General features: G+C 34.3%; 1 protein-coding gene across 1 annotated transcript; it reads left to right on the top strand.

Annotated features, from left to right (window-relative positions):
- The first annotated feature begins 14310 nt into the window (after window positions 1-14310).
- LOC147564505 (tyrosine decarboxylase) lies at window positions 14311-16231 on the top strand. Its single transcript, XM_086647351.1, has one exon. The coding sequence runs from the start codon at window positions 14558-14560 to the stop codon at window positions 16112-16114; it is 1557 nt and encodes a 518-aa protein (XP_086503477.1). The 5' UTR covers window positions 14311-14557; the 3' UTR covers window positions 16115-16231.
- The last annotated feature ends 808 nt before the right edge of the window (window positions 16232-17039 follow it).

The raw sequence follows: 17039 nt of genomic DNA, 5'->3' as shown, positions 1-17039 counted from the left end.
TTATGAGAAATATTACATGTCACAATTTATACTTTTAATTTTGAATCATAAGATTTTTAAAAATGTTTGTATTAACATCTGTGTTGTACTCAAAAAAAAAAAAAACTTCCGAGTCCGAACTCTATGTAAAGAAATAAGCTTTTTTCATGTCTAGTGGAGTATTGAAATTATTTAGAGTAACATGGAAGAAGCATATTTCAAGTCCATTTTCGAGGAATTTTGCTTTTTTTTCATCCAAAAAAAAGAGAGGAAGTTTGCTTTTCAAAAAAGTTTGATTTTTGACTTCAAATTATGTGGACAAAAGCTGTTGGAAAATTTGCTACTTATTTGAAGTGGAAAGTATAGGGGGACTCCCTGAGGATACTCTCAGGTGTACTCCCCCTCACAGTGACAAGGTTATTTTGATATTTCACAATTTTTGTCAGATTAAAAAGACTAAAATAACCTTGTCTTGTGAGGGGAGTACACTCTGGAGTATGCCAGAGAGTCCGCAATTCATTTTCCTAATTTTCCTATACAATTCACTATTTTCTAATGGAAATGAAACCCTAAGCCCTATATCATTACAATATGGTGAAGTCCAAGAACAACTATCCTAATTGGATGTTTATGGCTTAATAAAGATTTTTGACAGTTTAATGATAATGGGATTCTTTTTTTTTTTTTTTGTTGAACTAATGATAATTGGATTAATACTCAAATTTCATTGATGATCTTTAAAAAATTATTTTGAGAAAAATTAAAGTGTGCAGTAGTTAATATGAAAAGATATTTTCTGAATTAACAGCTAAGCATTGACAGGTAAGAGGCTACAAGCACCATCAATCAAAAGCCAAAAGGTCTGCTGGGAAATACTTTTATTGGATTAGAGTACTTCTTAATTCGATAGACAAGCATAATGATACTGCCACGTGGGTACAAAATTGTTCATAAATTGAGGAAAGGTCACAAAATATATAGATGTCATTGTTGGGGGTAGCTAGGCTAGGGTGAAGAGTGTGAGGTTGTTGTTGTGAAGTGAAGTGATTGTGCAGGTGAGGAGTTTGTTGGTTGATAGTGAGACTTCAACAAAACACCTACCCTTTCTACCTTTGATTTATAAAGAAAGTTTAAATCATCTCCTTTGTAGTTGGCTAATTTCTAATTATATCGTAAATCATTTGTTTTAGGTCACCATTTTAGAAAAATTAGAAAATTTCTTCATAAATCATAGGATAGGACGAGCGGTTTGATCGAGAGCTAAGGGTTTGGTTTTGTTCAAAATTTTGGTCGCCAGTAACTATGACGATAGACAAAAGGGCCCATCATTGATAAATAGGATGCTAAAAGCAATTTAGTTAAAATCATGAGTCGCCAATAAAAGGACAGCCCTAAAGCAAAACAAAAGAAAAGAAAGGGTTATTTTTCAAATAGCCTCTTACTTTAAAAAATACTCAGATAATCCCCTTTTTTCAGTTACCATTAAAATCAGTTACACTCTCTGTTCCATCTCATCATCTCTCTCTGCCACCTCATCTATCGCGCCACATCACCGTCTTCACCGGCGAAGGTTGTCGGACGGCTAAATTTCCGGTCGGCGACCTTCAAACTTCGAAAAAAAAATTTCACTCTGATGTAGAGGAATTGGCCGAGAAATACATGGATGAAATAGAAGCGGCTAAATTCAAAGGTGACAGACTAAAACGGCCAAAACCGAAGCTACGGGTGTCGGAATTGGACGAAATTTTGAGGGATGGTGCGAAATAGCGTTCCGGTCATTCGTTGTCGCTTCGCCACAACGGACCCACTTTGAGGGGCAAATTCCATCGTTTAGGGCCTCAAAACGAACTTTTACTACTCCCTCCGTCTCACAATGATAGTCCATTATTCCTTTTTGGGTTGTCTCACAATGAAAGTCCCATACCACATATAACCTATAATATCCAATATTTTGGCAAATATACCCCTCTTTAATTCTATCAACATCAAGTGCATTTATTAGGAAAGATAGTGCATGCACTAGTTTTGTCCAATAAAATTCACTAGATTGTATTACAATAAATGCTAGCACTCTTATTTAATGAGGACAATATGGGAACACACAAAACGAAAATAAAACGGGTGAGTTTCGATAATGGACTTTCATTGTGAGACGGAGGGAGTAGTTTTTTTTTTCTATTTTTGGAATTGTTATCAGTTTAGGATTACTACTATTCTAGTATTTTATTTTATTAGGAGTTGCTATTGGAGTTTGACCAAGATTAGGAAACCCTAGGTCTATATAAAGAGGGCTTAGAAGTTGTTTCAGTCATTCAATTCAATCAATAAAATTCAGTATTCTTGTTATCAATTTCGGTTCTATAGTCTTTAGACGAAGATCTAAGACTCTTTTATTAGTTTTCCGCTGCGTCACACTCTCCTTTCTGTCTCTAAAAAAGAAATTTTTTTTGACTTCTCTCCTTTTTCTCTCTCTCTAAACACTCTGGCGAAGGGAAACGCGAAGGGTTTCCCTTGGCCGGAGTGTTTAGAGAGAGTGAGAGGGGAGAAGTGCAAAAAAAAAAAATTTAGAGAGAGAAAAAAATGGTTTGAAGGTCGCCGACCAGAAATTTAGCCGGCCGGTGAAGATGATGATGTGGCGTGATAGATGAGGTGGCAGAGAGAGGTGATGAGATGGAGGAGAGAGCGTAACGGACATTTAACGGTAATTGAAAAAAAGGGGCCATCTGAATATTTTTCATAACATAGGGGGCTAGGCAGGAAACTGGTCACAAAGTTGGGGGCTATTTGGAAATAACCCAAAAAGAAAAGAGCGTGGCGCCTATAAAACAATTAAACATCCATTCTAGAATAGAGAGCTAAAAGTTGTTTTGAGGTGTAAAAGCCTGATACCCGTTAAGTTGTAAAACATGAAATTGAAGATTCAATAATTTCACTTGATGAACCTCATCTTGTGCACATATTTTCGAAACTTGCGATAGCAGCAGAAAGACAGTTTCATCCTTCATTCAAACAAATAAAACAATAAAATATATTGAATAAAAACATATTTGTGACCATTGTATAATGATTGGGACAAAATCGAACAAACAGTAAACTACTAAAAGATATGTACATCACTAAGTTCAAACATAGATGCCCTACAAAAGTCAAGCAAGTTATTCCCAAAGAGAATCACAGTTCAGATGAAGTTAAATTGCATTAAGCAGAGAACGTAAAACTCTAAAGATAACGAGTGAAAAAACCACGTAAATAATGTTTCATAAAAGAACTACCTAGGAGCATTAAGCTGTACAGAAGAAAATAGTTAAAAATCGGCAATGTAACACGATTTCACTGCAATATATATGACAAGAAACATATAAAATATCGACGTAATGGAAGCACATGAAATGCAGAACATATAAAATATTAGAAGAGCTGAGTTTCTACTTTCTAGCATTGGGTGCCTTTAACGTGTGGCTTCAGAGAAGGGAAGTTTTAAAATCTCCTCCCATTCTTGTTAACACCCCACAGCCCCACCCCTCCATTAGTTAGAATGGTTCCAAATTCAATGGTAACAAAATTCGGCCCAAGTCCACCAAATTCAATAATATGTTAGAGTTGAAATTGGTGGATATGAGTGAATTTTGTAACAAATTCGGTCTGGATTTACTGAAATTGAGTTGTATCCAATAGTAAGCGCTGGTCTTCTTTAAAATCGGTGGACATGAGCCCCAAGTCCATCGATTTTGAGCCAAGAAAACCTGGACTGCCTCTCTCTCTCTCTCGAAAGAAGGTGCTTTTTAACAAGTTTTTAGAATTTGAATGATATTCTTAAAGAGTGGCAATCTGATAAAGCTTAGTAGATGGGTTCTTACTCCTCGACACAGAGGGCCCAAATTCGATCTCTTGAAAGTGCAAAATCAAGTTTTATTGAATTTGGATTTAAATAAAGTTGTTACTTGGGCTTTGGGCCCCTTATGTTGGTCTTTAAGGGTGTAATTTTGGCGATTATCGTGTTTATCACATCGAGATGATGTATCAATGCCTTGGAATGACTATCGTAGTCCATATACAAATTGCTTTGTTTCATGAATGTAGGCTAGAGCCCCAATTTTCGTGACAGACGAAGTCATTAATACCTGCCCACAATTCTTAAGCAGAAACTACCTTTCCAAACTATGTAAACCATGTACAAAATATGTGAGATTTTGTCGAAACCAATATAAATCATGTACAAATATGTGTCACTTTCTGCAAATTCTCGCAAGTTTAGTGCAACATATAAAGCTGGGGAACCTCATTTTCAACTTTGTTTTAAATCTCTTAAGACATGAAGAATATCATTTTCTTAAATTTTCTAATTTATGTGCAACTTATAATATTATGAATTTATATAATTAATTGAGGTTAAAATTACTTTTTAAAAGTACAATATTGTTATATTTTGAAATTTGAGACATGATCACATGAAGAACCTCATTTTCAACTCTGTTTTAAATCTCTTAAGACTTAGGTTTGGAGAACACATTGTTTAAGTGAAGAAAATTTGGTATCACTTTCCATAGCCTAGTATTTGAGAAAGGAAAATAAGTCAAGTTTCAACTTGATGAAGAAACTAGGGCAAAAAATGTCCACGGAGGTTGGGGGGTAGGTGAAGAGTAGTAGGACGCATCCGCGTATCCAATTGAGTGGAAAAGGTCCCTAGGTCAAATGACGAACGGCCTGTGAAGAAAGAAAATAGTGAATGACGTGGTGGTTTAGGTTAAAGCACCACCTACCACTAAATGAAATCATTTTCCATTTCACCAAACTTATCTTTTTTTGACACTTTTTTTCAAATGAATCAAATCTTTCTCATTTCTTTCTTTCAATTTAATGAGAGAATCGAAAACGTAGGCAATGACAAAAGTACTTTGGGACCTTGATTTCTCTACTTTTTTATTCACTTGTGATAAATGTGGGTGGGAAATCACTATACCACAATTTCTTATCTTGTCTCTATGTCATGATTTGAAGATTAGTCAATCTTAACCTAGACTAAATGCTTATTTTGTCCCTTCTTCAATTCACTTGCTAATGTTTTTTTTTTCTTATTCTTTTTACAATTTGAAGGTACTACTTTCAAACCTTATGAGCTTTGTAGTGGAAATTACTTTTTGGAGTTAGTTGAGATGCAACATCATTCAAAAATCAAAATGTACGAGTATATATGCATTAGACTACGAGAAGTAGTTCACTTCTCATGTCTAATCTTGTTGCTAGAGAATATAATTTTCGGCAAAGCCTTTCTTACAAAATATGGTATCGACCTATTGTCCATGGGCACGTTTCTACTGTAATTCGAGTCATGTCTTGGTCTTGTGAATAAGTTGGCCGAGAATTACATACCATCCATTAGAACACTTGAGCACTAAGAATTTATCTAAACTAAATTTCTGTTACGTCTTATGGGCGTTGCAGATCTTTCGTTTTGGCTAACGTCGTTGTGGTATATCACATTTAATTGTGGTTTGAGAAAAAAATTATAACTTGGAGAAGAATAAGAGAGAGGAAAAAGATTAGGGGTGTCTACGGGTCAGTTTCGGTTCGGGTATCTCACTATCCAGAACCGAAACCTATTAAAAATTATAGTTCCGGTTTTTAGCGGTTCCAGGTCCGGTTCCATAATTTAAAGATCCAGAACCGGAACCTATAAAAATGTGGGTACCCGTCGGGTATCGGATATTTATCGATTCTTTTAAGACTTCTTATTTAATCGTTTTTATCACTAATTTGGAAGGTTATACTTCACTCAAAACCTCCAATATTTTTGGTAAAATCTATTAAATAAAAGATACATGAATGAGTAATTAAAATTTATAACAAATCTGATTATCGTATATTTAAAGTTGCTATAAAATTTGTTATTAAATATAGTTTGATTATCGATTAAGAATGTTATGTTAAGTGAGAAACTCAACCCGATATGATTATAACATAATTAACATAAAATAAGTAATTAAGACCTTAAAATTTGTGATTGAGTCGACTAATTATGCACTAAATTCGGGTATCGGGTACCTGTCGTATATATCCAATAAGTATTGTATCGGTTCTAATTGGGTAATACCCGCCGGGTATTAAATTCTTATCAGGTATTAAAATGAGGATCTATAACCAACATAAGCAATTCCGGTTTCGTTTCGGTTCCGGGTAAATGGATACCCATTGTCACTCCTAAAAAAAGATATATAAACTTCAAACAATATACTGAAGAGGAGAAAATGAAATTGAAATTTCAACTTTCAGATTTGAAAAAAATTCTAGGGAGAGAGCAATAACTGTAAGAATCATGAGATATATGAGAATACATGAAGAGTAGTTATTTTAGGGATACTGTAACCAATATTTGACAGTAATACCCTTATGATTTGAGTCGATTTACACTCATTTTTTTTGGACAAATTTAGCTATCTCTTTACACTCCACTAACAGTCAAAGAAAGTCCAAATCCACTAAAGTCTACGGATTTGCGAATGCCACTAATACTTGCAGACTTTAAATATCTGTGATTGAATGTCTCGAACATTCATAAATTTTAACTATGATTGGATGTCCCAAACAATCGCAAATTTTGAAACATCCGTGATTGAGTGTTGCAAAAAAAATTGAAATGTCATCCAAAGTCACCATTGACTAACCCCTAAGTGAAATTCTACTTCCTCCGGTTTTATGGTGGAGCAAATTTGTTTGTTTTATTTGCTTTTTTGTTGTTGACTAGTTTATCTTATTAACCAGTTATTAACTTTTTTCTTTGCAACAAAAGAAACTTTTTTTTTTTTGTTGAACTGCAACAAAAGAAACTAGTTATTAATTTACACATGCCTGGGGTACTTCATGTCCCAACAATAAATTGATTTTTTTTTATTGAAGTATACAACCTAATTTTTTCAACAAGATAAGTCAACTGAGCTCAAATTACCATGAAATTAGAGTAAAACAACTGAGAAATAAAAGTAGAAAATAAATTGGAATGTTTCTCTGACATTCGGTACCAATAATGAATATGATAGTTGCTAAAGCTAGTGGGAGTTGATATCATTAATTAAGGCGATACCATGTATGTCATGACATATTTGTGTTAATTTAGTAATAGCTAGTAACAGGATGTAACCATAAGTTTTGGTTGACGGGGTCCGAAAAAGATTCGAGTTGTAGAAAAATCAGAAACAAAATTCTATCACCTCAATCAAAATTTAATGTTTGACGAAACTCGTCGTGGTATGTTTTATAGGAAGTTTAATTTCACAAAATTCACTAGAAGTCTTGGATTCCGATTGTGATGAGATTGCTGTTAGGTTTTGTACGTATCTATACATACTAATCATCTAACTAGTGTTTTAAGCGGAATCTCAAACATCATATGTTTAACACTAATTAACCAGGATCATATGCATGAACTAATAATGAACTAGAAACTGAAAGAAGAATACCTGGATTCGCTTTTCCACGAACTAGATTCCATTAACTTTATCCCGAAGAAGATGAGAGCTCCAATTTTCGCTCCTTTACTTGAGACACCCGAGTAAATAACTTGATCTCCCTTCTTTGTTGTCCGCTAGAACTCCATTGAAGGTTGAGAAGAAGAACTATTTTTCTTTTAACTCCATAAGTAGATTGGGAGTTTTTTTTCTCTAAAACCCTCTCTCTCCATAAACTGTATATTGTGAGAGAGATGAAGTTTTCTCCTGAGAAGAATCCACACATTTTCTGAACTTAAAACTGGTCCTTATATAGTCATTACCTTAGTAGAGTCCTACTCAAATAAAGAATCCTAAAAAATTCCTCAGAAAAGATAAGCACAAAAGGAGTTTAATTACTCTGGGATTCCCTAATTAGGGAAAAACCCTAATTAAGGTTTCCCCTTGGTGTGGCCGGCCATAACAACCCCTTATGGGCTTGTTTTGGCCGGCCCACTTATCTTATATGGCTGGCATTCCCTTCCCGGCTCATAAAGTGTGTTTTTCGTATTTTCGTATTTCTCTTTTGAGCCTGATCATTTTCTATCTTTTAAGCACTATCAGATTAGATCATATCCATCTATAGGCAAGTTCCCACGAGTTAACTCTCTCCGATCAAGCTACCACTCTTTGGTGTAACCCGTTGTAGGATCCGGTCTATGTTAGCCGCGGATTACCAAAGTGATCCGACGATCGTAAGCGACTTCTAGCTAAGCATTACGATCCCTAATTAGACCGGACTAGATGATCTTTAGGATAAAGCCATCGTCATCCTAACTGACAAATTGTACGCATTGCCACCTTGGTCGAAGGACACTCCTTCAGAAGGATATCTCCTTCAGACCGAAGGACTATATCCTTCAATTGCTCTATCACCTCTATGTTTGAACCGTACATTGATGATCAACGATCCAAATAAAAATAAATGAAGGGACGATATACAATTTTATCATAAACCCTGCCCAGAAGGGCGGTACGTGAAAAAATTTAAGAAGATCACACAATGTGAAAAGAAAGTCAATATATTTAATTTTTTTACTAGCAACAACAAATAACTAAACTGGTCTCTAACTAAAAATAGAAATGGTTTATATTTCAAAATATAGTTGAATGTTACAGAATTTTTTCTAATGATAACTATTGTTGGATGCTCCAGTCCACCCTCTAACCAATAAGACACATGTACCATGCTAACATTTAAACACCAACCTGCAATTCTTTAAACCCCTAAGAAAATTCTAATGGGGATTCCTAAATTAATGCCCTAGTCCTCACTCCCATAACATTTGTGTTTAAAAATTTAGCAATCTTTTTAACCAAAATAAAATAAACTATCTTTGCTGGAGTCATGCAAACTCACAAAATTTTGCAATAAAGCAGCCCCAGCCAAACATTGACTAGTAGACCTTGTCAGCTTAGGGAAATAGTTATTAAACTGCACATGCCTAATTAACTTTATGACAGGATAATAAATTATCATTAATTTTAACTTACACAACCTAATAACCTCAACTTGACTTAGATTAAAATTGTAAAATAATCGAGAAATAATATTAGAAAAATAAATAAGAATGTTCTTCAAATATTTGGTTCAAAATTGCCAATAGGAAATAGGATGGCTGCTAAATCAAGTTGATATTATTTAGGTGTTACAATGTCTATTGCCGCGTTTCTATTTGAATTGATTATTAATTTATTTCTTCTCATTTAACAAAAGAAATGAAAAAGAGAATCGCAAACATCATTGCAGATGTAAAGAGAAGAAGACCACAACAACTAAATATATTTAATCCCGGATTTTCGCAGTAGAATATACCACCATGCATAGTTGAAGTCAATTAAGTTCTAAGTGATTTCTAGTATTAAAACTATGCCTATGAATTTGCTCCATAAAACAAGTTAACCTATATTTGTTTTCTTAAGTTGCTTTGGCCTTTTGTGATATCACTTATTTACTTAAAAGATTTGTTCACGATCCAAAACTATTGGTCACAGGTAATTAGAGAATTTTCAAACTTTGCTTAAAAATATAATTTGACTTGCTTTCCAAAAGGTGGTAAGTTGTTCAAATTTTTTTCTACTTTTTTTTTTTTGAATCCAAAGGAAAACATATCCATTAATAAGTGATAAATTAATAAGTGATAAAATCACAATGATACAAGGATGATAATAGTTATTTCTCTCATCTGAAGACTTCATGAGAGTTACATACCTTTAAATGCAAAATGTCTCATGAAGGGAAAGAAATTGGACTAGGCACAGACACAAGGGATCCTAAAGATCCGAGAAAAGAGACCCTAAAGGTCTGGCAAAAGGATCATAAAGATCCGTAAAAGGAGACCCTAAAGGTCCGACAATAACGAAATTATTATACTATTAATACAAATAAACTCAAAGGACGACAAAATAACTGGAAGAACCACCGCCGCTGTCACCGGAAACCGCCGCCGTCACTGGGAACCGCCACCGGAAAACCGTCGCCATCACCAGAAAACCGTCACCGGTAAACCGCCGCCATCACCAGATTATTTATCTTCTCTCAATCTCTCGTCTCCCTCTGAACTCTCTCTCTCTCAATCTCTGATTTAAGTCATGAACTAATGTTCAATGTCCTTCTCATGAATTCCATCCCATAAGTTTGAATTTTTTGTTTTCTCTACATTCTAACATTCATTAATTACCATTGAAATAACCATGAAGGAAGAGAACAACTTTGAGAAATGGGATTAACCTTCTCTAATCACCATTGAAATAACAATTGAAATGTCCATTTTCTCAAAACAGACGAGATGATCCCCGATTCACCATTGTGTCACAAGAGGATTGAAAACCAGAAGAAAATCCTAAAGTCGGTCTTCTTGATTCACTTTCGACAAAGATAAATACCTCTACAAATACTATCCAATCGTCGTATCAGCAAGAACCTAAAATCCACAAGTTAATAAGGAGAGAAATTAATAGAAAACAGAAAAGAGGGAAGTATAAAAGAGGAAAATTCGGCGAAGGAAGACCTTCGCCGGAGAACTAAACTCCGATCTCTCTTTCTCTCTCTGGAAACGGTTATGCAGACCTTTATTTTTTAATTACCCTATAAATACATGGATAAACCTAAATTTTTTTCTACTAGCAACATGAATTAGTTCAATTAAAATTTAAGTCTTTCTAACTAAAAATAGAATAATTATGTTTTGGAGATGTAGTTTCATGTTAGAGAACTTTTTTTTGTTGTTTGATGTTTGTTAAATTCACCATTATCTGATAATCAAAAAAATAAGTTGTCATAGTCGACGCGATAATCTAACGCAGTTCAGTCAGACGATCGCAATCTACATCTATAGAGAAGTAATTGATTTATTAATATTCACCACAATCTGACTTCGATTCCTTACATTGGTCAAACATAACCTAATAAATTAAACCCAGAACCAAACTGATATTATAGGGTAAATTAAGGTTTACTAGTTTCCTATGTTTAAGTAATCTAGAAAAGTAAATAATATCTATCTAACAATGATAATACTAGATGATTAGTAGAGAAATTTTGTATACATGAAATGAAATTCTATATCTTCAATTATCTTGGAACATTTTTTTTGTTGACAATATCTTGGAACATCTTGAAGTATCTTCAATTTTTGTTGATTCGTCGAATCTCGACCTTCTCGATCCCTCACATATATCTTATTAATGATCTACCCTCTAAACAAAAAGACATTTGTACTATGCCAGCATTTAAACACACACTTAAAAATCTTTATAACCCTAAGAAAATTTTAATAGAGTTAGACTAATCGAAATACCTCCTACAATATGTGTACCCCTATGTGTGGATTAAATTTATCGTCTTAAGTAACCCAATAATGTGATTAATTAGTTTTTTTTTTTTTTGAGCTCGACTACGATCTCCGTCAGTCGTTACAAGGCATTGATACATCATGAAAATGTAATAAGCACGATAACCGCCTAATTTTAAATCATGAACGAAAGAAGTTTAAAGTCCAACTACAAAGAAGCCTAAAACCCGACAAAAATTTGTCGATTTAGTCATATATATATAGAGCAGGCAGACATTTTAAATATTTAACATGTTTTAAAGATAGGCTATAGTCTTTCCCAACAGTACCATGCTTTTTCAACAGAAAAAAGCTAGTACCCTGCTTGAGCTACCATCCAAAACTGTGAATCTCATATGCATATTATGGGCCACAGTACTATATTTTTCTATACCACTTATGGGCGGCTATCAATATTTACAATGCTTAAAATTTGTAAAACAAACGTTCTGTTCTAACTGCAGACTGCAGTTATTTGTGCATTGTATCATGTCTTTAAAATCATGCTTAATTAAGTATATAATTGATGCAACATAAAAGTGAAATAAATAGATAGATAAGAACGGTAATACAATCACAAATGGCATAACAAACAACGTTCCATAAACCATAAAGACTAAAGATCAATGATACTTTGTTGCAGACTCATATGTTAAAAGATTAAAAGGATTTGAAATTCATACGGTTTCTGATATGAAATCAAGAGTCATTACATCATTACATGAGAGAGATACAGCATGAACATATTACTTCGTGAACTGGATAAGCTCAATAGCTACTTCTTAAAGACATTTTGGATCTAAAGGTCATATAATTAGAAAACCTTCGACAACATTTCGCACACGAGAATCGCGTGGGAATGGAATGTGATTCCTGGAAATCACAATCCTCATTACTGTTTGGCTCGCGGGAATGAGAACATGATTCCTCCTAAGCGGAGTAATAGCAAACTCAGGGAGGGGTGGTTTGTGATTCTCATTCCCCATAATGCTTTGTTTTAATATTCATGGACCAAATTATCCTTAATAAAACATTAAATTACTAGTATTGAAATCCTCCTCCACATAACTTTTACGGACCTTGGTACGTAGTTATCATTCAACTGCAACAAACTACTTTGTTTCGGCTACGATTTAAGATCGTAACAAAAAGTTGTCCATTTTGTAGTGCTACATCTACACAAAAGTAATTGTTTTATTAAATATTAATATTCACTACAATCGCGACTTTGATTCATTACATTGGTCAGACCGAGTCATAACAGAATGAATTACACCCATAACTCAACTCATATTTATAGAGTAAATTAGAGTTTACTAGTTTCATAATTTTAAGTAATCTAAGAAAGTAACTAATATGTATCTAATAATAATAGTATTAGATAATCATTCGATATATTCTAAATACATAAAACTAAATTTTATATCTTCAGTTTTCTTCGAACGTTTTGAAGTATTTTTTATTATTGTTGATTCGTCGAATCTTCGGCTTCTCAATCCGTCGCATATATCACGTATCTTATTAATGCTCTACCCTCTAATCAAAAAGACATAAGTACTATATATGCTAACGTTTAAACACACTTACAAATCTTTATAACCTTAAGAAAATTTCAATAGAGTTAGACTAATCGAAAAACCTCTTAATATTTACGCTATGTTTACTTCAATGTGTGGATTAGGTTTATCATTTTAAGTAACCCCATGTTGTAATTAATTAGTTGAATATGTCGATTAGATCATATATAGAGCAGGCAAACTCCTCCATGTCTGATATACACATGCTTATTTTCCTGGTTTTGACTAAGACCCATTAACTTTGACGTGGAATCAGCCAAATTTGGAATTGGTTTAGGTCAAAGTGTTCACACTTATCCTATCAAGTCCAATGGTACCAGTGGCAATAAAGAAAACTTGTGCTTTTAGGGCAGTGAATATTTTACTAGTTGTGTAGTAAAAGTGAAAAGAAAAAAGAATTAGGCGACCCAGTTTTCATGTTATCAGTCCACTACTGAACTTTTGGGGTTGTGCTTTTGGTGGCATAGTTTCATTTATTAGAAAAGCCAGATGCGTCTCGAGAAGTCCGCTCCATGCGCGTCTCGGACTCCAAATCGAAAGAGACTAGCCCAACTCGAACCTCCACAAGTGGATCCTTGTTCATCACAACAACCCTCATCCATCTCAGAAACCTCACCAGCTCGATCCAACTTTCTCTCACTACCTTTCGACCATTCTGAGAGAATCTCCAACCCTTTCAGACTAGAGGCTCCCTCGCCAGATCAGGCGAGATAAACCTTCGCCTCACCAGAAGGGCGCGTCTACATGCAATTCTTTTAGGGAGGGGAAGTCCAAGCCGATTAAAATCACAATTGTATTTCAACTGGGACTCTCTTGTTCTATTATTCACTTTATAAATGCAATAACTAATAAGTCCAAACAAGACAAGGATGCCAAAAGAAATATTTCCCAATTGAGAATGCTATGTAACAAATTTTTATAATTTATTTGTGACTTGCTGACTTACTTTCACTAAAAAATAAAAAAGTTCCAAATTGAACTACAATCTAAACCTTACTTTCAGTGTAAATAAGTGAATTAGGAAATCAAGATTAAGTCAAAACATTTTGTATACTTCCCATTTTCCTTTCTCAATAGATGTTTTGCCTCTTTTATAACCCAATAGGCAATAGCCCCAAAGTTAGGCAAGTCTAGCCTTTCTACCACTTTACTTTTACTATTTTTCTCGTGATCATCATGAATATTACTAAATACTAATTAGCCTCCTTGAAAATGTGTTATTAGCAAGTAAATTCCTCTTGCATGTGAGGAAGCATCCCTTCATTCCTACCCTTTTGGCCATTTCATTTGACTACATTTGATTTTTCATTTTATTATAGCAAAAGGAGGATACCAAATAAGTAATCAAAGAAATATCTCTAGAGTCTTTACCAACCTAACCCCACCACCTCCCCTACTCCCTCAAATGTACCCCAGTCCTCATTTCCACCTTCCCACCCTTTTCTCATTTACCCTCTCCAAAATCCACCCTCTTAGGCCTTAGCTAGTCTACTCTTATATATACTCCTTCATTTCTTTGTTTCTCATTCATCACTAACTTCTTTACAATCTCTTCTCTCTTTACTTTCTCTCATCAACCCACAAACATTATCATTCACAAGAGAAGAGAAACTACTAAAGAACCCACTAAAACCACTCAATTCTTCATTTTCTTTGTTAATCTAGATACCCTTTATTCAAAAACAAAATGGGTAGCTTAAATACTGATATCCTTGAGAGCATTTCAATGGGTTCTCAAAATCCATTAGACCCAGATGAATTCAGAAGACAAGGTCACATGATTATTGACTTCCTTGCTGATTACTACAGAGATGTTGAGAAGTATCCTGTTAGGAGTCAAGTTGAACCTGGTTATCTTCGTAAACGTCTACCCGAATCTGCTCCATATAATTCTGAACCAATTGAGACCATTCTTCAAGATGTTCAAAATGATATCATTCCTGGTCTTACTCACTGGCAAAGTCCTAACTACTTTGCTTACTTCCCTTCAAGTGGTTCCGTTGCCGGATTCCTTGGTGAAATGCTTAGTACCGGATTTAATGTCGTCGGTTTCAACTGGATGTCTTCACCAGCTGCAACTGAATTGGAGAGTATAGTCATGAATTGGCTTGGGAAGATGCTTAAACTTCCCAACTCATTTCTCTTCTCAAATGATGGAACACCATCAGGAGGAGGTGTTCTACAAGGTACTACTTGTGAAGCCATTTTATGTACACTTACTGCTGCAAGAGATCAAATGTTGAATAAAGTTGGTAGAGATAATATTGGTAAGTTGGTTGTTTATGCTTCTGATCAAACCCATTGTGCACTCCAAAAGGCTGCTCAAATTGCTGGGATAAACCCTAAGAATTTCCGGGCCATTCCAACATCTAAAGCGACAGATTTCGGGCTTTCTCCAATTTCACTTCTATCGACGATTCTTGCCGATATAGAATCTGGGTTGATCCCATTATTTTTATGTGCTACTGTCGGTACAACTTCTTCGACAGCTGTTGACCCAATAGGCCCACTTTGTGACGTAGCGAAAGAATACGGTATTTGGGTTCATATCGATGCCGCTTATGCAGGAAGTGCTTGTATTTGCCCAGAGTTTAGGCACTTCATTGATGGAGTAGAAAAGGCAGACTCATTTAGTTTGAATGCACACAAATGGTTCTTTACTACTTTGGATTGTTGTTGTTTATGGGTAAAAGACCCAAGTGCCCTTGTGAAAGCTTTATCAACAAATCCTGAGTATTTGAAGAACAAAGCAACTGAATCAAAGCAAGTGATTGACTATAAAGATTGGCAAATAGCTCTAAGTAGAAGATTTAGATCAATGAAACTTTGGATGGTACTTAGAAGTTATGGAGTAGCTAACCTAAGGAACTTCTTAAGGAGTCATGTCAAAATGGCTAAGCAATTTGAAGGTCTTATAGCTATGGATAAAAGATTTGAAATTGTGGTTCCTACAACATTTGCCATGGTTTGTTTTAGACTCAAGCCAGAAGCAATTTTTGGTCGAAAATCAGATGAAATTGATCAAGAAAAACGAGCTAACGATATCAATCAAAAGTTGCTTGAATCGGTTAACGCATCGGGTAAGATATACATGACCCACGCTGTTGTAGGAGGTACATATATGATTAGGTTTGCGGTCGGTGCAACGTTAACTGAAGAACGACATGTGACTTCGGCTTGGAAGGTGATGCAAGATCACACAGACACCATTCTAGCTACATTGGATGGTAAAACAGAGGATTAATAAGATCATAGAAGAATACTCAAATAAGAAAAGGAATAAAAATGGGGTGATGATTTTGTAATTTCATGGTTTTCTATTTCCATTCAATAAAATTATTAATATTATTTTTTATACAAATTGCTCTTTGAAATTAGTTTTCATGAGGAAGGGTTATGATTTTGTAATTTCATGGTTTTCTATTTCCATTCAATAAAATTATTAATATTATTTTTTATACAAATTGCTCTTTGAAATTAGTTTTCATGAGGAAGGGTTATGATTTTGTAATTTCATGGTTTTCTATTTCCATTCAATAAAATTATTAATATTATTTTTTATACAAATTGCTCTTTGAAATTAGTTTTCATGAGGAAGGGTTATGATTTTGTAGGGAATTTTTGTTCAACATAAGTAATATGTACCACTTGCAAAAAAAAAAGCATACCAGATTGACTAGGAGGTCAAATTAGAATTAGCCATTTTATTTTTGAAGTCCTTCATAATTTGTTGAATTATTTCATTGATGGCCGTTTTCATGATTTTTTTTGTACTCGTGCTTAATCATGAGTTTTTTTATATTAGTCAACAGGTACAAACATCCAACCTTTATATAACACAATCATTAGAAAATGTTCTTTCAACCTAGCACGCATTTTTTCCCTTTTCGGATGGCGTGGAGCACGTGTAGGCCTAGTTCTAATATCATGTTAAATTTGTGGTCATCTAATTCAAAACTGATTGACAATGAGTGGGGATGACCTTCACATTATATTCTTAGTTACTAAATTGTCATTTTTCTATGCGAAATTCTCACAAAATTGATGCCACTTGTTCAATATGAGGTGTATATCACCTAGAAAAAAAAAAACGTGTATTATGTTCTTAGAATGTCATATGTTAAGAAATGTCTAACGACAATCTCATATGAGAAATATAATGTTTATCG

Source organism: Eschscholzia californica, unplaced genomic scaffold (genome assembly GCF_041429995.1).
Source record: "Eschscholzia californica isolate CP2 unplaced genomic scaffold, dmEscCali1.0.p SCAF_1, whole genome shotgun sequence".
Classification (NCBI taxonomy): domain Eukaryota; kingdom Viridiplantae; phylum Streptophyta; class Magnoliopsida; order Ranunculales; family Papaveraceae; genus Eschscholzia; species Eschscholzia californica.
Note: the sequence above shows the minus strand (reverse complement) of the source record. Positions and strands in the feature narration are given on the sequence as shown.